Genomic DNA, 26405 nt, shown 5'->3' on the forward strand with positions numbered 1-26405 from the left:
ATTATCACCAGAATCATATAAACCACCACAACACATATACATGACTCTAAACTCAATATCCGGATTACGTAAGCAACATCGGATCTCTTGGTGGCTTGCACCTGCGACGGTTCCCAAACTCTGCAGAGTTTGGACACAAGGGGTTATCACCCAACCACTCCCAGGGTAAGTCCCATCACCTCTATGGCGGATCGGGTCCATAGACCAGGACCTCCTGCTACTCCCCCCGACGTAATCCATCATACTCTACATGAGTCTTAATGGTTACTAGGAGCGTCAGGATACCGATCAAAACTGAGTCCTTATGTCCTTACATACATTAAAACATTCCTCTTAGAATTTCCCTTGAAATCCTAGTTCAACCACTTCTTCTCATATTCCAACTTCATGCAATTTCACCACACATATTACCAGTCATAACAATTCATGCATATCATAACTAAGTTCATATTTTAACATTTAAACATAGCTTCATCCATTAGAAACAGAGAAATAACACTCAACTGCAGAGGTTCTCGCCCAGGCTGAAAGGTCTCGCCCAGGCAAAAGGGCTCTCTCGCTTAGGCGAGTCATTCTCGCCTGAGTGAGGCTCGAAACGGAGAACAACCCAAACTCTGGGCGAATTCTCGCTCAGGCTAAGCTGTCTCGCTTAGACGAGAGTGACTCTCGCTCAAGCACAATCCCAACATCACATGCAACAGAAATCTAGCACAATCCCAGCATACACTCAATTACACAGTTCAAGCACTCATACAACAATCAATCATGCAATTCAAAGTCATCATAATGATTTCTATACGAAATTCAAGTAAAACAGTTAGCTTCCCTTACCTGTTATCCTGTTTAGACAGCTTTATAAACGTCAACGCCTTAAAAACGTCAACACCTCTAACTCCACAGGATGCTTTATCTACACATAGAAACATCACAAGAACGATCAGGACATACCGTTATGATCACTGATCAGCAGAGACTCATACTGATGATTAAAACGTCGCATGCAAGCGGAAGAAGGCTCGCATGCAACAGAAAACAGAAAAAGACTAAAAAAGAGAGCGGAAACTCAACTTACACGAACGAAGAAACTGATCGGTCCAATTTGAAGAGCTCGCCGAGAGGATCAATCCTACGGTCTCGGTTCTTCAATCAGACGACCAGAGAGACAGAACCTCTAGAGAGAAGTCAGAGAACTCTAGAAAAGTGGTTTCTAGAGAGATGGTGTGTTTTAAAATAATGAAACTCGTTTATAACAATTCTATTTATACTAAAACCTTTTAATATTAAAATAATCGAGTCTCACTATTTTTAAACCACTATCACTTTTAAAACGTCATTTTCTAGGGTCTTACGGCTAGCATTTGAATTATTTATATTTTTGACAATTGTTTACTTTAATATTAATTGAAAAATATTTATTATTAATATTAAAAATTAACCTAATTAGATTAAAATTATTATATTTATTTATTTATTTTTAAGATTTGTAAAAATATATTAAAATTTTGGAAAAAACAAATTTTAAATTTAAATTATTTAAAAACAACTTTGTTAACTGTTCACTTTTATTTCATGTAAGAGAAAATGCAACAATTTCTCTTAAACAAATTGTTCAATAACAACTTTAATATAAAAAATTATTAAATTTATTTGCTATATTGGTGCAAAATTTTAGTATTCATGTATTTTAGAAAGATACATATCATAAATGCAGTGTAATGGTTACAATAATAATAAATATTATTATTATATCTTCTTTTTTAATATATTGTGATTTGATCATAGATAAATTTATACACAAAAATGTGAGAATGTCAATCCACTGAATAATTGATGAGAATAATAGTATAATTAATTAAATAATATTTTTATAAGATTAATATGGAGGTAATACATTAGATACAATAGTGGGATATCAAAAAAGAAAAGATCTTGAAGTTGTGAATACTTTATAGAAAAAAACCCGGAAAAAAGACATAAATTTCTAAGAAGTTATTTATCAATAATATTCTCATAAAGGTATTAATTAATTAATTAATTTAATGATGAATGAGATATTATGTAAGTACGCGAAGCAGTTGAAAGTGGTAATATTAGATATTGGACATGTGATTCCGTAAAAGACTATAAATGGACCATTATAAGATAGTATAGCTTTTAGTAAAACCCAAGATAATGGTATAATTACTTTAGATTATATCTATATACGGAATTCAATATTTGTTATTTTAGGGGACAACAATAATTTTGTACTGATACTCTAAAATGGTCAAAGTGGAAATGATAATAAGAAAGTAAACAATAATATGGTTGATGTCAAACTTTATGATTTATTTTACAAGTTTTTTTCCTATCTTTTTTATAATGATTTTTTTCATTTATTTATTTTCTATTTTGATTTACATTTTCAAATGATTGGAATTGTTCCTTCAATAACTTTTACAAATATTTACATAGAATAATATGCTAAATTGAAAGAAAAGAAATCAGTGATAGAAATTTCTCTATGTTTTAAAGTCACTATGAAAATTAAAAAACAAAATTGAAAGATCGTTAAAAAAGTCATATTTATTGGGATGATCAAGTAAGTTGGATGAGTTTCTAGAATACATTTTAATTGTATCAACCTCAATGATTAATACAGTGAATCTGCCATTAAAGATAAAAAGTATAATTTTATAAATTAAATATTTACATATTATTTCTAATAATTGTAATAAATTTATATTACTTTGTTTTCTCTCTAATATATGACATGTATCATAGAATATTACTTACTATTATCAATTTGTTTTGTTGATTTAATATTTCAAATTGACAGGTATTCTTAGTTAGACATTATTTTAGTTTTAAGTTTATATTAATCATTACTAATACATATTAATCTATTTATTTATTTTCAATTTTAAATTTTTTTAATTTTCTATGTTTATTAATTCGAATTATTTAAATTTTTTTATAATTTACTATTGTTCTTATTAATATATTTTCATATATTTTTTAAACTAATATGAATAATGTATTTAAAAATTTAATAATTTAAATTCAATTATGTTAAATTTATTATTTTAATATCACATTTTGATTTATTATTTCTATAAATTCACATAATATATTAAGTTTAATTCTATTATTTAAATTACTTTTATTTTTTTCATTATTTTAAAAGAAATCAAATATGGTCATATTCTTTGTTATTTATTTTAATTTTATTAATAATTTAAATATTTTTTAATAAGAAATAATAAGTTAGAATTCAATTTTCTGAAATCAATTTTTTCAACATAGTGTACTTCTGTAACTGGTTTAATAATTTATTGATTTCATTGAGAGGAGTATCTCAATTTACTTCTGTATATAAGAACAATAAATGTCCTAACAAAATATATTTTTATACTTTTAATAATTTATTTTAAATACTAAAATCGTATTTTTAAAATTTAAAGCACTAGAGTTATATATTTTATATGTAAAAGCTAAAACTGAATTGATCTCGAATTTTCAGATTAAAAACATAACTAAAGTTAAATTATTTTTTTCTTTTGGTTATTAATTAAATTTAACTCACTATTTATAAATTATAAAAATAAAATTCTTGATATGAAGTCTAGTGATTAAAAAATTTTAAAAAATATTTTTATAAAGAAATCATAAAAAATATATTCTAAGAGATCTATAACATATGAGATTTCTATTTAAGTTGTATTTCACTTTAACTTTAATAATTTCTTTAAATAAAAATATAAAATATATATTAAAGAGACAAATAAAAAATAAAGAAAACTAACTAATTCTTGTTCGTCGAAGTTAACAAAAAACTATGTTTTTATACACAATTAATTCATATATACTAAGAAGGTTTAACTCCATCATTAATTTTTTATTATTATAACATCATTTTAATACAATTATAATAAATAATATATTAATTATCTTATTTTTATATATTAAATAAAAAATAAAAAATATCTAAAAAGAAAATATGGCATAACAATAAAATTTTGAAAATGTGGCACTCGTATTTCCATATTCTTAATTATTTTATTTTACTTTTTTGATAATTTGTAGTACTTCACATATGCTTTTTAATAAAACCCTAAGCCCAAAATATCATTGTCCAACCACATATGCTTCAATGCTTGCACAACTTTGAAAGGTAAGAGTAAGAACTTCTAACCTACAAGATCTTCTAGAGATTAGTAAGTGCAAAAAGTTCTCCAAATTTGAAACTGTTTCACTTCATAACAGAGAGACTATTAGAGTCACCCGGCTGTTACCATTTCTTAATTATAATTGAGAATCACCTGCTCCATTGAACTTTTAATTTAAAGAAAAATACGAGTGAGATTAACAAAATTACCATCAAGTATCTAGTTACCGACAACATATAACATGCGGACAGTAAATAGTTGTCATTCACATCTTGGGTCTCGCAAAGACACGCTGGCTTTGAATTCCTCTGCACCTCATCGGGACCACCACTTCATAATTTCTGGCCCAGTCCATACGTCCAAGCCCAGTAAAAAACACTCATTTTTTTAATTCTAAAAGTAAAACTCCTTTGATTAAAAAAAAGTTAAATATGTTTTTAGTTTCTAAGTTTTAATATAATTTGAAATTAGTCTTTTTTTTTTTAATTTTAACTAATTTAATCATTCATCTTTAAAAATATTAAGTTTATCTGACATTTCAAGCGCATTTTATGATAATATTTGAATTGTTTACATTGTTTGACACATTTTCGATTCATTGTTAACTCAAATATTATCATAAAAACGACTAAATTCACGTATTTCTAAAAATAAAAGACTAAATTAGTATAAAATTTCAAAGAGAAACTAATTCAAAAATTCATTAAAACTTGAGAAAAAAAAACATATTTAATCAAAAAGAAAAACTCTTCAAAGCTTTGGAGTAATAAAAATTTTCACCTTTTATGTTCACTTCTTGATAGGTAATTAGAATTTTCAATGGTTAATTCAATGAACAAACTCTTGTTGTTATCTTCTATCAACATCTTTTTTATTTGCATTCATATTAATTTAATGTAATAATTTGCGTTGTTGGAAAGTTTGTTTTTTTCTTTTAAGAAAAGAGTGAGTAACAAGTTAAGTTTCTTTTACCAATAGGGTGAGAGTAAAGAGTGACAATACAGTAATCAACCAGAGGAATCCAACAAGTGTGACACAGTAGAAGAAAATATATTCAGAAGAGTCCTCAACCTAATTCTAGGTCATGTTATCAAAGTGATCTGGAGGAATATTTCAAAAGATGAATCCAAAATCTTTACTTTTCAATTAACAGTTAAAATTGTATTAAATAAATTATTATAACTTTATATTTTATTTTCTAAAATATTTTGTTTAACTTTCATCAATCCTTGTGATTGTGTCATTATTGTCTTCTCATTTCTTACTCCAATATAAGCTGACAAGAGTGATTTCTACTTCTAATGAAACATTTTTAAAATATTTTTCTTTAATCTTTTTATCTCCGTTTCCAAGTTAAATTTTAATGTTTTAAGAAAGTCATATATATGGTTTAAAATAATTTTGCATCAAAATATGATTTTTTATCACAGTACAAGTTGCATTTGAGAAATATTTATTTATTGCAAAATTTATTATAAATATAATTTATATGCTTAAATTCTTATAAAGTTCAACTTGCCTCCTTCACAAGGAATCTTTTCTTCTGAACACTTTTTACCAATAGCTGGTGTTTCTCTTTTTAGAACGTGACAGATGACAGACTTATACTTATGCCAGTGCATTTTCTTTACTCTAGGAAAAACATACTTACCTTTTGATCATCAAATCATATGTAGGTGAATTTTCACCAACATTCGTTAATCTTAATGTCAGTCTCACAGGTGAACATGATCTTGTAAAAAACGTCATGCACATTCATATGTGAAAAGGTGAATGTTTCATACTATTGAAGATACAAGTAAACATTGATTCAACGTAACACTGTTGTGAAAGGGTGAATGTCACACTATTGAAGTGAAAATGTCTAGTTATAGTTTCAAACAAGATATTTCAACAAGCTAACCTAACATGCAGTAAATTATTTTCTCAGATTTATCAAAGACAGAAGATAGAGTTCCAAGCACAAACAATGCCGTGAACGTGAAGATTGTACTATTGCAGCAAGATGGGTCAGTCTTATGAAATCAACCCTGTGGTAAAATAGCCTATTTTAGCTGAAACTGACAAAGCACAAACACTGAGAGACAACTCCAAAACCAGTAACCCCCACAAATTGCACCTTCTGTTTGTATGTGCTGAAAACCATGGTGCACAATGTGGTTGTTCAAGACCTTGTAGTTTGTTCTGCCATTTTCACTGTTGAGAAACAGTGACCTTCTACTTACTGGCTTCCTTGATAATTGCATATTATGCCATAAAAAAACAAAAACTAGCAACACAGCTTCATAGATCAGACACTTCAAATTAGAAATTAAGCATGTACACATAACCTTGTCAGTTTTATTTTCTTCTGTTCAGAGGGTAATGAACACTAATAAAGCAAAAGTCTGACATAAAACAAATAACAACTGAGAGTACTGACTAAAAACAAAAGACGAAACTGAAAGGTGCATTCTTGGTGGTTGTCAATTCTACCCCAATGAATGAACAAACACAGCACCAACATGATCAACTAGGGTAAGCTTGTGATCAAGAATTGCTCTTCTGTGTAGAACATATGCTGAGAGAGATCAACATCTTAAAATGGATTTTGATACAAAAATAGTCTCGGTGAATCTGGTATACCTGATTCAGAGGACTAATTTCCATGAATCATGTACAGCAACCCGGGCATCTTATCAAGCCATTCTCATTGCAATCAGGGCACCTTCTCAACCCTCCGTCTTGATGTTCAAACACCTTCCTGCTACCACTGCAATTGGGGCATGGCACAAACCTTGCATCACCACAGTTGTCACAGACAAAGCCAGGCTCCTGAGTGGGGAAGCCTTCTAACAGCCTTACTAATTCTCCAGACTCATTCATATGCTTCATCTCTTCAGCATTTCCCACATACTTCCCTCTGATAAAGACCTGTGGCAAGGTCACTGCCTTGCCACCAAGAGCATCCTGCAACTCCTTCCTATAAGATGAATCCATTGAGATGTCCCTCTCATCAACCGCAACTCTGAATCCCCTCAGAATCATCCTAACTGAACAACAATCCTCGTAGGTCTTCCGGATCCCTCTCAAACTAGTACAATAAAGCACTATTCTGTCCTCAGTGCCAGGCAAACGGCACAAATGATTCTTACACAATGAAAAAGAAGGAGAAAATACCAAAGGGCTAGACCCCATTGACCTGATATCCCTAGGTAGAGTGTTCCTACCAAGTTGCCTCGATGATAATGCTCTCCTGTAACTCCAAGCCACACTTGGATCCAACTTAGCAAGCAATGCTTCCTCAGACAAGTGCTGCCAAAGTGGCTTCTTGGTTGATGCTGGAGAGCAAGAGTTTTCCGTTACTGTTTGTGAAGTTTTCAGAGACTCAAAGGAATCAAGCAGTTTCTTCCTTGCAGACCCATCAAAAGCTGTGTACCTGCATGAACTTGGCTTGTCTAAAGTAGAAGTGTAAGGAGGCTTCGCAATTCCTTCCTGTCGCTCTTGTTGTTCTTCTTCTTCATCCAAGCCATCCATGAGTTCCCAAGTGTTGATGACGGAGTCTGGGGAGAGCGAGTGTTCTAGCTCAGTTTGGTTTGAGGTTTTGGTGAGGTGGGGTTGGTCTTTTGGGGTAAAGTTGGGGTCTTTTTGGTCAATGAGAAGAAGGGAGCCATAGGTGGTGGAGGTGAGGGAGACAAGGTGGTGTGTGTCGCCCTTTTTGATGGGAGGGTGATGGACAAGAGGCATTGGGAGAGAAAGGGCTCTTCTTCTAACCGGGGGTGAAGAACTGTTGGAGTTAATGTGTGAAGCAGAAGCAGAAGAAGAAGAGAAAGAAGAAGAAGCAAGAGAAGCAGAAGGAGAGGGATCCTGATCTGGATAACTGTTGGCCACAATGGTGATGGTTCTTGAGGCTGAGCAACCCATGATTTCACAATGAACAAGGAGATGTGCCTTCCTTGCCTTTGCTTAATTGCTTTGCTTCCTCTCTCAAACAAAAAGGACACTTTCTATTTTTTCCTTCCCTCCTCACTCCAAACTTTTTGGCTTTGTAAAAGTCTTCTTTGGAAGACCTTTGTGAAATAATGATTGTCCTACAGTAGAGATAGAGAGAGAGTTAGTTTTGGAGGCTTAGATTAGATGCAAAGGAAGAAGTACACAAGGGAGGTATACTGTGGTGAGAGGTGGTAGAACGGTGCTTTCAAGTGGGTTAGAGGGGGAAGTTGATGAGCATCAATGCTGTGTACAATTGGGAGCATCCAGTAGCAGTTAGGACCATTGTTTTTAAATTACTGATAAAAAAATGGTGAGGGACCATTTGTTTTTAGGGCATAACAAAGTGGTAAAAAAAGGGGACACTGATCATTGGAAGATTCCTGTGTAAATTTGTAGGGTATACATTTTCGTATCAAAGTACTAAAGTTAAACTCTTTTAAGTATTGTAATCTATTTTCACATGTAAAAACAGAGTATTTGACATTCCAGAACATGGTTAAATTGGATCTGCCAACCTCCCTCCTCCCAGCTCCTGTTTTTCAAATGTAACATAAATCTAGCAACATCTTTTTGTTCAGTTTGAAAGTTTTAATAATGTGCATCGTTATTTGCAACTACCCAGCATTTAAATTCCTTTGAATTGTTGCCAGAAAAAAAAAAGGGAAAAGAGAAACCGACAAATGAATGGAACTTGAACCATTGGATTTTAGTAGAGATTTGTTTCGCCTTGTTAATAATTAAAAAAAGAAAAAGCTGGTTGTTGCTAAAGTTGTATGTTTCTTAGGAGGAAATAGACAAAAATAATAAATAACATGTGATGTAGTCTAAAAGAAAGAAAAATTACATTACTGTTAAGTGTAATCATAAATGTCTTGCACCTTTTGATATTGGGTATACTTCGCTTGTTTCAACATATGAATATAGTAAAATCATGCTCAGGTCCCATGTGAAGTGTTAAATTTTTCTTAATTTAATGCATGAACGAGTCAATATCAAGTGAAGGGAATAATAAAATATTCATCGGTGCTTAAATGTAGAAGCTGTGTATCATATTCATCAGCAGTGATTTTCATAGGTTGAGAAGATTGATTTGGTTGGACATATCCAAACTCTGCTGCTGAAAACAAAGAGAAAAACATCAAATTATAGAACTGATGATAGTGGTGGCAGTTAGAAGAAGCTTCACCTTCAAAGCCAATACATGATCACCAAGTCAATACAAGCAATCCAAAGGTTGGCCCATTTGAAAGCTTACGACCAAGGATTTCATAATCAGTCTTTTCCTTTTCAACTTGAAGTTAATTTTTAATGAATTTCAAGTTTTAAAACCAAACCTTTTCAATTTTTAATGTTAAATTTAGATAAAATAAAAAAAAGAGTTTTTAATCTGAACACATTTTTTTTTATCATATGTGATATTAAGATTGACCAAGTATGTCTATATGATAGGAAGGTTGGTGATGTTTGATGACATTGCTAAAGTGGAAGATGGACTAAAATAAACCCATTTAATGAATGAGAAGGGGATCATACATATATGAAAATGCATCACCAAAAAGAGAAGGGAGATGAAACAATGACGTTGATTTCTTCAGTAGGTAGAAGGGGGAGAAAATAGTTGAATGGTGATTGATACAGAATCAGAAGATGCATGTCACTTATTTTCTGATACAAAAAAGGGTGTGAAGGGAATGATGAGAAAAAAAGAAGAAATATTTTCTACTTAGATGTCATAATTAGTCATAACTACCAGTCAAAGTCCTTCTGTTTAAACTTCTCATCCAATTAAATAGTGAATGATATTAACATGCAGGTTCCTTACCATAATCATCAACCATTAACATCATCAAAGCATATTGCTGGTTAAATCACATGCCATGTCAAAGGATTATTGGCTAGTTAATATCTAAATTGATGTTGTTATAAGTATTAACTGATAGAAAATAGTTGCTTAAAAAATATATGTTGCTACCCTTTTAACTTGATACTAGAATACAATGTTTGAAGTAACAGGACATCCTTTGAACAAAGCAAATGCTATTAGGCTAATGACAAAGTTGGTATGTGGCGTGGTAAGAAATGATGGAAGCAAACTGAAAAGAATTTGAAGGAAATTGGCATGATTTCAACCTCAAAATAGATTGAAACAGACATTTCATAATTAAGGACCACATGGTAGCCAACCGGGGCAGGTGACACCGAGACCACAGGCCACAACTCCATTGTTCCCATGCGGCTCTTAGTTGCTAAAGTAGCTGTCTCATCTACTTTGTTGCTTTACTCATAACCCTTTTCAAATTTCGAAAGAAAGGTTCTAAAGTTTCTACCTTCTTTGTATGGTCTAGAAAATGTTCAGCATGTGTTATTTGTCATCTCTAGTATCTTTCAGTAAACTTGAAAAACAGAAGGGGGGACAGAGAAAATGTCTTTAGAATAGTATCTATCTATCTATGTATCCATTGCATTTCATCTCATAGACAATAATACTAACCTTGCTGAAATTGAAGATTGATGTTTATGGTACAGTAGCAGAACTTCTGTAAGCTAAAATAAAGTAGTGTTATTCTGCAAAATAAAATGCTGATACTCATATGAGCTATTTTGGGAAATTTGCAAACCTCAATAGCATTCCTATTCCATAGTGACACAACTAAATCCGTTAGGCATTCAGGATATGTCATGACACTGATGAACCTGAACAGACATGGCAGAGTTCCTTCATAGATTCCAACCAATCTGGTAAAATTATTAACTTTGACAGAGCATGAGGTTTCAATGAGCCCTTAAATTGATGTTTGGACAACTACTAAAGATTGTAAAGGTATTCTGCTAAAAGTTAAATTTGGTACAGTTCTTGACATGCAGTCTTTAAACTGAAAAGGGGTCTTAATTGGTGCTGCTGTCAGATTGAAGGACGAGATTATTACAATACAATACACAATTAGCAAAATATCGAAATGAATTTCCTACTCCTAAATACACATTTTAGAGGAGTTTAGCTTGATAACAAATTTAAGTGGATAATTTACTGACATTTCTAATGCTCCAATCTTCACAAGTAATTTTATCTCGCATTCCATTTGAATATGGAAAAGGGTAGTAATCTTTTGAAATCCTAATACATTGCACCCCTTTTACTTTTTTACCTTTTGTCCTTAGTTTTTTCTGCTTTATTGCAGTTTGCTTTATGATACAGCAAAATTGCTTGTCGTCTTAGAGATTATACTCCCTTTGTACACAATGTCAAAAAACTGACTATTGCGTCCTATATCCTTTCCCCTCTTAACACGTCATAGACATATTAGGAGATTTGGGAGCGGTTAAGGAAACATAATTGCAGCCACTGTAGGAGCAAAAAAACAAAATTCTTTGAAATAATTAGTTACCTTCAACTTTGGTCCTTTTTTGCTGTATTTAATATATTATCTAGGGTATACAAACATGGCCTAATTAATGAGATGTGTATCAAATTACCAACAACAGAGTCAGCAGGATGAACCTCTTCATACATTTTGGTGACAAGCACATCACATGGTAAAGTGGGCTGAACCACACCAAAGAAACAGAAAGAGCAATGAGAAAGGTTCATGCTACGTTTGATCTCATGTGGGCTCATATGCCTGAAAAGTTGAACCTCCTTTTCCTCCCTAATTTTTCAAAATACCTTGACCACATTCATTAGTTTCAATATCAGAAAAATTACGATTGGTTCTTACACGTCTCATCAGAACTCTTGATCAAGGATGTCAAACAAATTTGTATCATCGAGTATCCACGGATAAAACTCGCAAGAATAATTTTTATACCTGTATATTAATGGGACGGGTACGAGTATCTCGTACCTGCTAAACTCTAATGTAAATAAAAGAAAATGAAAAAATATTATTAAAATATTAATATATTAATTTTAAATGAATTATTTTTTATTAATTAGTTTTAAAAAAATATTTTTTTATAAATTGTTATTCAATACTATTTAAATGTGTTATTTGGACTTTATTTGAAATTTATGAATGTTATGTATTATTTTATTTGAATTTACGATTAAAATATATTGTTAAATATATACCCGTGGATATTAAAATTATGTGTATAAAAGATACTTAACGGATATAAGTACAGGTACGACATAAATATTTATCCAGCAAGTAAAATACGGAGAAGCTACTATCTATACCATACTCGTCCCATTGACATCCTACTCTTCTATTTTACGTGACAATGTTTGAATTCTACGAGACAATGTTTGAGGATTTGTTCTGCTTTCTAAAAAAGTACAAAGCCGGAAGAGATTATTATTATTATTATTATTATTATTATTATTATTATTATTATTATTATTATTATTATTATTATTATTGAAGAACATCCGGTCTATAACATTTTTCTTCATTTTCTTCATGCAGTGTAATGTGGAACACTCCACACAAATAACCAATGAAAGCAGTTCGAGCAAATTCAATTTCATGCAACAATGAATGTAATGCAATTTTTTCTGATTTTCTTATCCGAAGAATGAAATCCTACAAACTGCCTCGTTAAGTGGACCACCAGTTAAGCTTTAAAAACGAAAGACAGGAAACAGAAAATACCTTAAAGAGCGCTTATATTAGATGAACTACTTTATTGGATACTTTAAGAACAGCCTTCAATGTATCTATACATTGTGTGACTTAGTTTTGAAATTTCATGAAAAATATCAAATCTACCTCCCTGAATAAATTTCTTTTACTTTACAAGAACTAAATCTTTTGAGCAACATACATTTAGGAAAACTCAAAGAGCAAATGTCATGTTGAATTTTTTTGGATAATATGACAGTTATTACACAAAAATGTATATCAACATATATTGTGCCGAGCCAATGCTCCAACCTAGAGAGCAGATTATTCAGATAAACTTGTAGTCATATCTCTTAAAATCTGAAAGTGTTATATATCTCCTATCTCTTAAGAAGATGCATCAGTCGTGTCCTGCCAAACCAGAGCCACTAATACCATATGGGGAGCAATTCATTCAAAAGTATCGCAACATATGAACAAGGAATTATTCTGTAGATTAATCTACAAAAATACATTTCTTGTGGCATAGAAAACATGTAATTCTATTCGTACATAGCCAGGTTTAATTCCACTACCAAAAACAAAGAAACTCAAAGATGAGTGTAAGAAATACAAATACCCCAGTCATTATGTACAAAGGTTCAGGTTCATCTCATGAAACGAGGCAATACACATACTAAGACACATAATCCCTTCCCGCCCATCTCTCCTCGTACTTTCCAAATGAGTAGGTAGATGAAGGTATCCCAGTCAAGTGAAAGGGATCAGGTTCAATACCATAATCTGTGAGTGGTCTATGCTCAAGAATATCATCATGATTTTTCACAAAAGCCGGTATTTCAATCTCTCCTTTCTTTATATCATCCCAGAGGTACTGAAGCCGGCTTACATACTTGATCTTCCAATATAATCTATACCAAAAACAAAGGGAACCAAAATCAAAAATAGGATTAGTGTAAAAAGTGATAGTGGATCAACCAATGTAACTGACGAAAATCACAGATATTGCAATACAACTATGACCCTACTTGCATAAGCTAAGTAAAATAAGTTAATTTTTTCTTCAAAAGCTCAAGTGCAAAAGTTAATTTTAACTAAAGAAATTTATTCATTTTACTTTTCATTTTGTTCTCCTATAAGTTTATCCAAACACAACCTAAATTATACCCCTATATAGAATGCTTTTGATGTTCATTTGTGTTAAGAATCAAATGAAGATGAGTTACCCTCCACTCAAGAAGAGGCGGCCAACAGTAGCAATGACTAGCCAGGACCAAAGGCCAGGGTGGATGAAATACACAATTTGAAGCCTGTCCTTGAAATTAGAAGGAAGCTCTTCATAAATCCACCTTAAGATCGTTATACCAGGGGAATTATCCTCTTTCTGAACGGTGGTGTGCATGTAAACAATACAGAATGGCTCATCCGGCAACTCGCTGCAGATCTTGTGAAACACATATCTCTTCAGTCTCTCTGCGCTTACAACAGTTGCTGCACACCATTTACAAGCACTTCAGTACCAACTCAATGGAATAGAAGTAATGCAAATTTCAAAACAGCTTCGCCAAAAGATACAATAGGAATTTACATCGCTAGAGCTTTAATTTAATTTTTTTTTCTTGAAAGCAACGTATCTCCATAGCCAGAAACCATGAAACCAGTCCCAAAGAGAGTAGAGTACACATTAAGGTGCAACTCCTCTCTTCACACGTGCTGCTCTATTCACACAGTTAGGAATCAAACCCCTCTAACATGCTTAAAGGCCTAAGCTACTAGCACTTGAGCCACCCTTTGTGAGTCCTAGAGCTTTAATTCAATTATTAACTTACTTTCTCATCTCCATTTTTTCACATTGTTTGAGACAGAGTTGTGTTCTTATCCTCGTAGACAGACCCAGACAACCTCACAGCGAAGCAAACGTCAGAAATACATAAATAGAAGATCAAACGAAAACAATATTGAAATTTACATGTAAAAGAAGAACGCATAAGAAGGTGGAATAACAGGGTTATTGCATAACAGACCACGAATTCGTGACTCTATAATTCAAGTGTTGAATCCCAGTGTTTTTCCGAAAAATTACAGAAACTAGTTTGACTAGCATCTACATGTAACACATCAAATCTCACTAGTGAAACAAACTACTATAACCAAAAGAGACCTGATATTCTAACATAAACACATCTCCTAACCCCCGAAGAAACCCTAAAATATGAAACCACGTTAATTAATTAACTAATTAAGTTGAGTTGACTGAGAAAACAGTAAAATACCCGGGAAGTACTTGCCGACGATGCGGAGAATGCGATTGGAATTTTTGTCGGTGCCTTGGAAGAGGAGGAATTGCAACTGATCGAGATCAGAGAAATCTTCATCAGGGAAGAGATACTGAGAACAGTCATGCCAATTCTCTTCTTCTTGCTGCTGTTGATGTTCAAGGAAGGGTCGCGCGTCGACGCCGAGGTCCGACGCCAAAACCACCACTGAGAAATCCTCCGATGACTCACCCATCGCCGCCCCTTATCCGTGTTGATTGGTTATTGGTTGCGTTTCTTTACTGATAGATTGAAAATATAGTTGGAAAATATAATTTAATTCTAGAAATAACATAGTTTAATATCATAAATAACATAATTTAATAAAATAAACTCCATGAAATATTATAACTACGATCAAATACTATAATAAAATAAGATAAAAGATTAACGTCGATCACAAATATTTTGATAAATTTGATTACTTTTTGTAAATTCTTCGCAGGCCTCACGAAATGTCTCCTTAGTCATATTCCATTGCGATAGTGCTCCCACTAATATCTCGACGATCAACCATCTTATAACATGCCTTCGTACCGACCACTTAATGACTATGTTCTTCTGAGTACCTATTCATCATCTGGGATGTCACGACAACATTAAATACATGTGAACCAATACGACTCCTTATACATGTCGTAAGATCCCTGAATAACAATAGGTACTCTTGTTCTAAAAATTTGTGCTTACAATAAAATGCAACAAGTAAACGACATTCTCCCACTCCTCAGTCTTGCAACAATCTCCATACATAGTGTAATTATGTAATTATCGATATGTATTTTCATTAAATAATAAAATTAATTTTTTTTAATAAAAATAAAATAAGTTAATACAAAACGTCAAAATAACGATCATGAGAAAATACATATCTCTTTATATATGGTTGTATTGTATGGTACTGAATTATTGAATTTTTTGGATATGACAGTTATTACACAAAAATACGAATCAACATATATTGGGCGGAGCCAATGCTCCAACCTAGAGAGCAGAGTATGCAGATAAACGTGTACTCCTATCTCTTAAATTCTGAAAGTGTTATTATATATCTCCGTGGTGATGATGGAGTCATGCATATTCAGAGTCATTCAAAGGCCTGTATCCAATATTTCTTTTTCTGGAAAAGATCGAGATTTGGGATAGATGCTGTTGATGACATGCTTGCATTTTAAAATTTACATGGCAAACTAAAAACAATAGATCAAAGATGACAAATTTGTACTAGGCTCTTTGAATCTTCATAGGACAATACTTTCACTAATCTTTAAAAACTTGAATGACCCCATATCAGTGGAGGCGAGGACAGTAATCACGGAAAATGTTGATTTAGTTTACATGCATATAAGAAGAAACACTTAAAATTTCCACCCTCGAGCATCCAAACACAGGATAACAATGCTCCCAAATCCTCAACATCTTCAGGATGAATATTATAGAAAAAAAATTAAAGAGGCCCTGTTCTTAGTGCATTGTCTAGATCAGAAATGAGATCATTGACATCCTCAATCCCCACAGATATACGTATAAGATCTTCAGTCAACCCCCTGGCCTCACGAACTGCAGAAGGTATGCTTGCATGTGACATAAAGCATGGCATGCTGATAAGGGACTTAACACTCCCTGACAACAACAAAAATAACAAGCATAATCAGCCTCTCTCCATGCACAAGCACACATCAAAATTCCGTATTGCTTTCTCATTTAACATCTTACACTTAATTATCGAACTATATGAACACAAAATTGAACTAAAAGGCCCGTTTAGAGAACTGTTGAACTTCATACAAACTGATTTTTCATTAAAGAACTGGTATCCTGAAGAACCTACCATATATAGTTATGTTATTTTAGTATTACTAAGTGAAAATTCATTTACCAAAGCTGACGGTTATGCTGAAGTATTTGGTGGTTTCAACAATATGCCTTGAAAGTGGCAGTGAACCAGTCAAGAAGCTAAGCACAGATCCTGCACCCTTTGCCTGCAATGAATATATATAATAAATTGTGGCCACATAGGAACACCAATCTTAATTTTAAATTATACCATACCATACCTGAGAATAGTGTAAATCACGACCGGGATGACCAGGTAAGCCAGCATAATTCACTTTCTTAACTCGAGGATGGGAAGCAAGGAACTCAGCAATCTTTTGTGCATTATCCTACACAAGATTTTCATTCAAAATTGACAGCCATAAAAACATGCATATACAATCATCATAAAAGACATTGATAAACCAATTGAATCTGGACCCCAAAAATGAAATATCTCATTCTGCACAAATCAAATTGAGACCATTAAAATTTAACAGCCAGTCTCCAAAAACAAATTAACATTCTGGAGCAGAAGAATTAATTTCCTAAGATCTACAGTTTTAAGGCAGATTAGAAATCCAATTCTGAACTCTAAATCAGAGAAACTATGATAATTTAACAGATAAGTGAGAAAAATATGGGAATCATTAGACTGTTGATCAAAATTATGATTAGTTTCATGCATGTCTCATTATAACTCCATTCAAGCATGTAACTATACTGTAGGATAAAGAAAGTTTGACTGACTATGAAATTGTTAAAGGAGCAGATTGGCTTCAAAATCAGAAGTAAAAGCCAATCAAAGAAATTATAGAAATATATTCAGGAATGAGAATATGTGAATAATGTACAGCAGAACCGCAAATCACCAAGCACGCAAGCAATTTCTGAAAAATCTTTGAACATTCAAGCAAATGACTACTGAGTTGGAAAGAGAGAGATCTATCCCTCCACAAATCTGATTCCAAAAAATAAGGGAATATCAGGATGAGAAATAGACTGCGACAGCAACTTTCATTTTGAGAAAAACAAAAAGGGTAAACTTCCCAACTGATAAAATTCACAAGGATACAACTATTCAATGCCTACAATATCCTTATCCCACTAGGTGAAGTGGACTACATGGATCACACAACACCATTCGCCAGTTAAAAATCAAATTACCAAGGATAGCATTAACCATTAGATCCTTTTCAATAAATTCCTCATTGTCCTTTTTAGTTCCCCTCTATCTCTTTTTTTCATAGGACCCAAAACCATGTGAACTTCTCTCCTCATTTGTGCTTCCAGTGGCCTTCATTGTACATACCTTAACCATTTCTTTATCTTTCTTCTCAATAGGTGTCACACCAATATCTACTTGCATACCATCAAATCAAACTCTGATGAATGATTAAAATAACCCTCATTCTGTGTCACTGTCAATCTGAGATCTTTTTATGTATCATCTTCATTCTTAGCAACTTATCACAAAGATTGAACTGAAGGTACTTGGAAAGATTCATGTGTATTCCGCTCAGAATATATTTCAGCCAGTTGTATTCTTGTTCACTAGACTAATCATTAAAATATATTTAACTATTCTAAAATATAATAGAGACAAACAATACATGCCCTAATATGATTATACAAATAGTAGAAAGTTGCACCTGTTGCTTTTCTACTCTCAGGGCCATTGTCTTGATTCCTCGCATACAAAGCCAACAGTCAAATGGGGCTAAGCCTGAACCCTCCGCATTCTGCAAGAAATACAATTCCTTTCCCAACCTTAAGATTGACAAAAGTAGATAACCAACCATCAGGGAGGAGATGCAAAGTGAGTGCTGAGTACCGATCCAGAGTAATTTAAAAGAATAATTATAAAAATAAAAACTCTATTACAAGAATAATTGCAAGTAGATTATGCAAGAACAAAAGGCTTTGATTCAACTTTCGCTTAATGAAGCTTATAAAAAAAACAAAGGGATCGAAAGAAATAGCTGACAAGAGTACCATTACCAAATTTTGAAGGAGCACTCAGAACTTAACAAAGCAAAGGGATTAACTCCTTCTTCCTTTGGTTTGAAATAATAAAGGAATTTTCTAATAAAGATTCAAAACATAATGTATCCTCTGATTTAAACAAAGCTCGTGGAATTTTTTACTACATATCATACAAAAATAATTTACTCAAGCATTTCAAAATGCATCAAATCAAATCCATCTTGTAGAAAAGCTTGCCAATATTTACCGATCCACTTAAGATATTAACAGACAAAAACATTTACTCAAAATATAAATAAAAAGATGCTATTCAATTAAATTTAAATCACAGCATTAGTGAAAATGAAATATAGACCGACAAGTTTAAATGACAAAAACAATAAATTAATATCTTTAATATCTGAAAATTTGAGATACATTAAAAGAGTAATTACTTTTCACCCTTCACAGCAAGCACACCAGCCATAATGTCACTATGTCCACCAATAAATTTTGTAGCTGAGTGCATGACAATATCTGCAGTGCAAAAGTACCCGTCTGAGTATACTATGGGTATAACTAGCCTTGTTGAGATTATCTTAATAAATTCCTTTATGCACTAAAAAATAAAAGAGTGAAAAATGGAGTTTGTATCACATCATACTCGTCACAAATATTTCTATTTAAAATGACAACGGAGTAAACATTACAGTGAATATATAGTGCTAAGTAACTAATCAAAATGGATATGTAATTTTGTCATTCGTATATTTTGGTATGAAACACAAATGCAGAAAAACCAGTACATTGCATATTTTTCACTCTTGGTCTTTGAGGAATTGGAAATGGTTTTCAATATTCACTCATCACATTCCACCCTCAATTTTCTTCTGTCTGTGTTAGCAAGCATGTTTTAAAGAAGCGAGTGGATCTATTTATACTCATTAGCTTATGTAATTGCTAATACCTGCTCCAAGTTCTAATGGCCACGACAATACAGGTGACATGATACTGTTGTCCACTAACACAAGAGCCCCATGTGAATGAGCCATCTCTGCTATTTTCTGGACATGAATTAAGAAAGGAGAAAGAAAAAGAAATTTCATATTATTGAGAGTAAAACCATTTAATGTTTCAGATCAAAAGTTCATATCATACATACAAGAAGAGGACTTGAATTTTAAAATATGTTTGATATCAGATACTGCAACAAAGTACTGAAGCTAATAGTAATTCAGGGATAAAAAAAGTCCTATAAACAATGAAGAACAAATGTCTAAACTTAACAGAAATTGTAAGTTATTTTTAACATAGAAAACATGATTTACAATTAAAAAGTAAAATATACAGCCATACCATTAGAGTAAGAAAACTACTATTGGCAGGTCTGCAAGTTTCAACATTGCAGTGACCTATTATCTAGGTAGGAAAAAATGATGGAAAATATACTTATTGCTGGCAGTCACAATTAGATATACAGCCAGATAGATATTAAAGTCAGGGTATTATTTATGGATTATTATTATTCATAATTGTAACACTGTAAACATAAAAGAACAAATTATCATGTTTCCTGACGTCACTATATATCCCTTTTTTTTTCATATTTTTGGAAAAGGGAGAGTAAGACGAATCAGAGTGAGATGCCTTACTAAAAAACATCAATTCCACAGCATTTCCTGAATACTAAGAAATAATATTCCTTGGAAGTTGACAGTTCAAATTACAGAAACTTCCTCACAGTTTCTTAGCTTAGGTGTAACACTTAGTGAGGTAACGAAGAGGACACCATCAACCACCATAGAAAAACTTAATCAATACCATTGACAATCTGAAAGTCAGAACTACAAAATATGACACCTTACTCGAATATCAGAAATTTGTAGCCGAGGATTGGTTGGACTCTCAAGCCACACAAGCTTAGTCCTGGGTCCAATGGCAGATGCAACCTCATTCAGATCACTTGTATTTACCCGTCTGCAAAAACAAGAATTAACCTCACATCATTAAAAATTTGTACTCCATGGAACCAACGAAGTTGGCTGATATTTTGTATAATTAATTAGTCAATCTATAGTAAATAACTAAGCATAACCAACAAATCAGACTAACTTCACCACAATTCCAGTCCTTGGAACTACTTGAGACAGCAACCTATCTGAGCCCCCATATACATCATCTCCAGCAACAATTTCCTCACCTATATGTACATTGCCAGGAGTAAATAACAATTAACTATCATGTCTTATTAAAAAACGAAAATCTATGTTTGCAACCCCACAGTTCATGAGGAAGTTTTCTATGTAGTCTGTTCTAGTTTTGTTATGAATCTGACACAGGACCAATCGAGGAAAAAAGAGTGATAAGAAGAAACTGACAGAGGCCCCAAAATAAAAAAGTGTAACACTACATTACATTGTGCACCTCTTTGATATTTTATTACTAAACTTATAATTTAACCACACATATATAATAAAAATAACCTTAGACCCTGTAGCTACTCAGTAATTAAGCCAAGCTAAACTCAAATAACTAACAACGAAGATGGATCAGATTTTATCACACTGAAGAAAGAAAAAGCACCAGTTCCAACGAGATGAACAACAGCAGTCAAAGCGGCCATTCCGCTGGTGAAGCACAAGGCTCTATCTGCTTTATCAAGTTTTGCCAGTAAACTAAGAACATAAAACATGCAAATTAAAAGAGGAAGGACAAAGAAACATAATATGAAACATCCATAGATGCAACCCGAAACAAAACCAATCACATCGTTATCAAACCTTTCTAAAGCATCCCGGGTAGGATTTCCACTTCTAGTATAGTCATAGGGACCGTTTTCTATTGCAGAAGGCTGCATAAAAGTTGGATATGAAATAAGACACGGAATGATATGAAATAAGCTGACGCATGATAGCTAGAGTTAGTTGTGAGAGTTAGCTAATTCTGTTAATAAAAGTTGGATATAAATGGCTAATGGATTGCCATTGGACAGTTAGTTTCTTCATAATCATAATCCAGTCTTGAAATTCTTGATCATTATCCAATATACTTCACGGAACTTTTCTTCTCTTGGGTTCCATGTTTCTGATTTTAGTTCTTCCAGTAAAATAGATTCCTAGAACTAGCAATTATCACATCACAGAGATGTTAAAAGAAAGATATTTAATAGGGCATTTTAACATACTAAATACTCACGCGAGCATCATGCATTGATCCAAGATACCAAAGTTACGTAAAAAAAAAAAAAAAAAAAAAACAGCTATAGGATCTTCTGTCACAAGATAGTATACAAAATCAAAGCTTCACCTGCTTAAAAGTAGCAGTTTGGTAAAGTGGGGTGCTAATTGCTCCAAAAGGATCAAACTTGTTCTCAAAATTCATCACTATTGTAGAGATACTAGGCTCCCCTAAATCCTCTTCTGCAAACAGAAAGAATTAGCATTTATACGCAAACATATAAACCCTATATATGGTGTGAGCTCAGGAAATACAGAACATACCACTTAAGCTCACGACAGCATCGTCCACAAAAGATGATGATGACGACTCCACCTCCATCTCTCTGTTATCAACCAAGCAACTCAGCTTGAACCCTTCAGTAGACAACACTCTCTTGGTACTGAAATTTTCTGACTTGTTAAATCCCAAACACTCCCACCTGGTTGCAGCAGTCGAGCTCTGAAACACACCATGCCAAGGAGAGAATACGAACCATTATACAAAAGAAACTGGATCATCATCGTCATTGAGTGAAAAATATGATTTTGAAACATGCTTTGAGCTCTTGAAAGAAAATGGGTCATCATGGGGGAAGTCCACAATTATCATATCTACCAGACTTCGATTTTTTGTCTTTCATTTTTGCATTTTACCCCAAAAATCAAAATTGTATTTTCTTGCACTCTCTCAAAAAAAAAAAAACTAAAACCGTAAGGGGATTTTTTTATTTTCTTTTACCTGAGCATAACGATCAATGACGAGTGACTGAAGGAAGGGCTTCAAAGAAATTGCAGAGGAAAGCATTATTGAAGTTGATATGTTTGGAGCTGTATGATGTTGTCTGCGCTTGTGTTAGCGTTGGATTGTTCGACTTCGATGTCTATGCATTTGGCCGCCATTTCGGTTTGTGGGGGGACTTTATAACAATTTCATTTCGTGAAAATTTGTTTCATAATTCCCAATTTTGTTTTGTGCAAATACTGTACTAATTTAGAAAATTTTAATTTAAAATTAAAATTAGATAACTAATTTTGGCTGTTTTAATTTTTGCTCTTCTTTTCCCTGCTGAGGAGAGAATAAAATGTGATAGTGGAAGAATGGTTTTTGCCGTTAATGGAGTTATTGAATATTTAAAATAGTAGGGATATGATATGAGATCCAAGATAGACCTATAAGGGAAATACATGTAGAAAGAGTGCTCTCAAAAGTTTTGGTGAGAGGCAAGTTGAAACAGGCAACCGGGCGGGACGGATTTCACTATCCGATACTCATTTTTGTAAAAAAAATTTATCACTATCCTCATATCCAAATACAACCGGTATTAAACTTTTGTCTCGTTCACAATTCCAACGGGTAACGAGTATAATCTCGTACCCATATCTGTACCCGTTTTCTTACTACTTTAATATTAATTTTAATTAATTTTTATAAAATAATAAAAAATTACGATAAAGGAAACATAATATTATCAAATATTCAATATTAGGAAGATAATTTGTTTATTCGATATCAAATACTTTTAAATAAATTATAATTGTTTACATTTTAGATTAGCATACAAAATAAAATCTCATGAGAACCAAATCATTTATTAAATTTGCAAACATTAATGAAACCTAGTTGATAAATTGTAAAAATATTTTTAAAAAAATATAAAAGGAAAAAAATATTCAAATTAAAATATATTTTAAATGTTTGTTTACTTCAATTTTTTAAACTATAATGAATATATTTTTATACACTAATAAAAGTTATAATACATTACTTGATCAAAATGACGCAAAGAACAAATAATAAACATAATAATAAAATTTTAACATAGATCTTGTATCTTTTGAACTCCAATATATGTTGGATGGTGGTAAAAAAATATTCATGGCAATTACATTACATTTTTATATTGTAGTAAATAAAAATTATTTATACATTTATAGTGAAAAAAATTAAAGTATGACTGTAATGAGTTAGAAAATAAAAAATAATTAGATAAAATTTATCGAAATAATATTCTACATGATGAAAATAAAAAAAATAAAAAATAAAAAAATTAACAGATATGTGTCTTATAAACAATTTGGAGACTATTGAAAGAAATCACACAAAGAAAAACAAATATATATTTAAGGGTACGATAAGATGAAAAATATCTAAGAGATCTAAGAAAACTTTTCAAATATCAACATATACACTCAATGGTTGAGGAATAACAAAAATTGTTTTAGCGAAACAAAAGAGTTCTTCAAATGAAACAAAAATTAATAATAATAAGTAAAGAACTTTTTATTTTATTTTATATTACCTAGTAAATGAAAGGTTTATGCTATTAAACACTTAAATTGAGAGTATTAAATATTCTCATGTGAAAGGAAAATATACAATAAATATAAATATTAAAAAATAATATAAATATTCAAATGTTAGACATAAAAGTTTTTTAATTGACATACATAATTTTAATATAATTACATAAGGTTGTGATAAGATAAAAAATATATTAGAGATGCGAATGAGTTTCATAATAAACCAAATAATTAGAAGAAATAAAAAATAGAAAGAAAAAAAAAATATATATATAGGGTTACTTAATTAATTATGAATATTTTAATAATTTAAACGAGTATGGAGATATGGCGGGGACGTGTATTATACATTTTATTCTTTTCACATATTTAATTCAAGTTATCATCTTCGGATGAGCGTCGTAGAGTAGGATGTTAATACTTTCCTTACACATAACCGACTCATAGACCCATAATTTGATTTTGTAGACCATGCTATTATCTTTATGATTTTTTGATAGTTTTCGAGAATAAACTATGGTGGTGAATCTCAAACTTTATTTTTTAAAAAATTAATTTTCATTCGTCGTTCTATTGTGATTTCGGTTGTGACATACCAAAAGCCTATAAATATAGATTCATCCCTTAGGGAGTACCGATTCAATTCTCATACTTTTATACTCATAAGTTTTCTTGTGCTCTTACTAACTTGAGTGTCAAATAATCTTTTGCGGATAGATCTCTCATCAACCTCCTCATTAAGAACTCTACAACAAACCATTGAAGTTATTAACTCGTCTCTTAAGAATCCCACTCTTTTCAACTCCCAAGCACTACGTCCAAATTCGATAAGAACATTTGGACCCCTATGAGACCTAATAAATTTGATCCTACATCTTTTCTCATATGTCAGTTGGTAAGAGAAGAAGTTGAAGTAACTAACAAGGTTTTCTCCAAATTGGGTCAGACCATATTGTATCTATGAAGTTGTTGGAAAGGGAAGATATCAACCTGAAAGGTTAGATGGAGGGAAAATACTAAGGACATAGAATGTTGATAGTTTGTGATTTATTAGAGTTGAACCAAAGTAATATTTTATGATTTATCTTGAACTTTTCACCTTTTATTTTCTTTTAGTTAACAATGTTGTTTTTCTCAAGGCTTTTTAGTTTCAATAAAAATCATATTATGATGTTCCTATTATGATCTTCAGGAAAGGCTTGTCAGCTTGATGCTTATCAATTCGATAAATGAAAGGCTTGTCAACCTAAATCTACAAATAAAAGACTTGTGAGCTTGAGGCTTGTGGGTCCAAGGCTTGTCAGCCCAATATACAAAGGGCTTGTTAGCCTAAATCTACTTAAGGCTTTTTAGGTTGAGGCTTATCAATCTAATATTCAAAAGGCCTTTCAACTTAATACCATGAAAGGTTTGTCAGCTTAACTCCATGAAAGGTTTGTTAACCTAAATATATAAAAGGATTGTCAGTATAAGGCTCATCAACTTAACATACGAAAGGCTGGCTAGTTTGAGGCTTATCAACTTGGTATATGAAAGTCTTGTTAGCCTAAATCTACAAAAAAGTTTGTTAGCCAAAGGGTTTATCATCTCAATAGAGTATGTCTTAAACATGACATACTTTTTTAACTTGAAACATAAACATCAAAAAGGCAATTGAACGACTATAGTGGTAAAAGTCACAAAAGTCTACAAGTTACAAAGGTCTCCACTTAACAAAGGGGAAAAGTACATATTAAAAGTTTAAAATAGAAGATTCATTATTCCTTATAGCACCATTAACAACAACTTTTCAAGGATCAACACTCGAGTAGTCAACAAATGGTGTGATTATGTGCACTTGCTCTAAGACCACTTGGAATCCCGCTTTAAAGTTTTGCACTACCTCAATTTTCAAAGCTAATTCCAAGGTTTTCTTCTCAAAAGTAAAATGTTGCCACTCACCCTAAGGACAATGTTATTCTCCTAAACTGTGCATTCAACTAGCACTTGAGTTTGGGGGCTACTTTTGAGACATTCGGAGATATATTTATACATTATCCAAATAACTTGGATATATACATACATACATACATATATATATATATGTATATATATATATAAGAGATATTG

At 32.1% G+C, this 26405-nt stretch overlaps 3 protein-coding genes across 3 annotated transcripts; all 3 read right to left on the reverse strand.

Annotated features, from left to right (window-relative positions):
• Positions 1–6434: 6434 nt before the first annotated feature.
• LOC114176595 (uncharacterized protein At5g39865-like) lies at positions 6435–8474 on the reverse strand. Its single transcript, XM_028061681.1, has one exon. It carries the CDS (start codon positions 8049–8051, stop codon positions 6801–6803), a length of 1251 nt encoding a protein of 416 aa, XP_027917482.1. The 5' UTR covers positions 8052–8474; the 3' UTR covers positions 6435–6800.
• A 4637-nt stretch (positions 8475–13111) lies between these two features.
• On the reverse strand, positions 13112–15715 carry LOC114182339 (protein GDAP2 homolog). The gene is made up of 4 exons (XM_028069201.1): positions 15423–15715; positions 14956–15239; positions 13909–14173; positions 13112–13593 (listed from the first exon to the last, which is right to left on the reverse strand). The coding sequence occupies exons 2-4, from the start codon at positions 15191–15193 to the stop codon at positions 13359–13361; spliced, it is 738 nt and encodes a 245-aa protein (XP_027925002.1). The 5' UTR covers positions 15194–15239; positions 15423–15715; the 3' UTR covers positions 13112–13358.
• A 493-nt stretch (positions 15716–16208) lies between these two features.
• LOC114182329 (cystathionine beta-lyase, chloroplastic) lies at positions 16209–22946 on the reverse strand. Its single transcript, XM_028069190.1, has 13 exons — positions 22735–22946; positions 22278–22455; positions 22084–22196; positions 21558–21628; positions 21361–21452; positions 20890–20977; positions 20643–20754; positions 19745–19841; positions 19233–19314; positions 18465–18582; positions 17055–17162; positions 16877–16979; positions 16209–16620 (listed from the first exon to the last, which is right to left on the reverse strand). Exons 1-13 carry the CDS (start codon positions 22798–22800, stop codon positions 16445–16447), a joined length of 1404 nt encoding a protein of 467 aa, XP_027924991.1. The 5' UTR covers positions 22801–22946; the 3' UTR covers positions 16209–16444.
• Positions 22947–26405: the final 3459 nt, after the last annotated feature.

The sequence above is a fragment of the Vigna unguiculata genome, chromosome 1 (assembly GCF_004118075.2).
Source record: "Vigna unguiculata cultivar IT97K-499-35 chromosome 1, ASM411807v1, whole genome shotgun sequence".
Classification (NCBI taxonomy): Eukaryota; Viridiplantae; Streptophyta; class Magnoliopsida; order Fabales; family Fabaceae; genus Vigna; species Vigna unguiculata.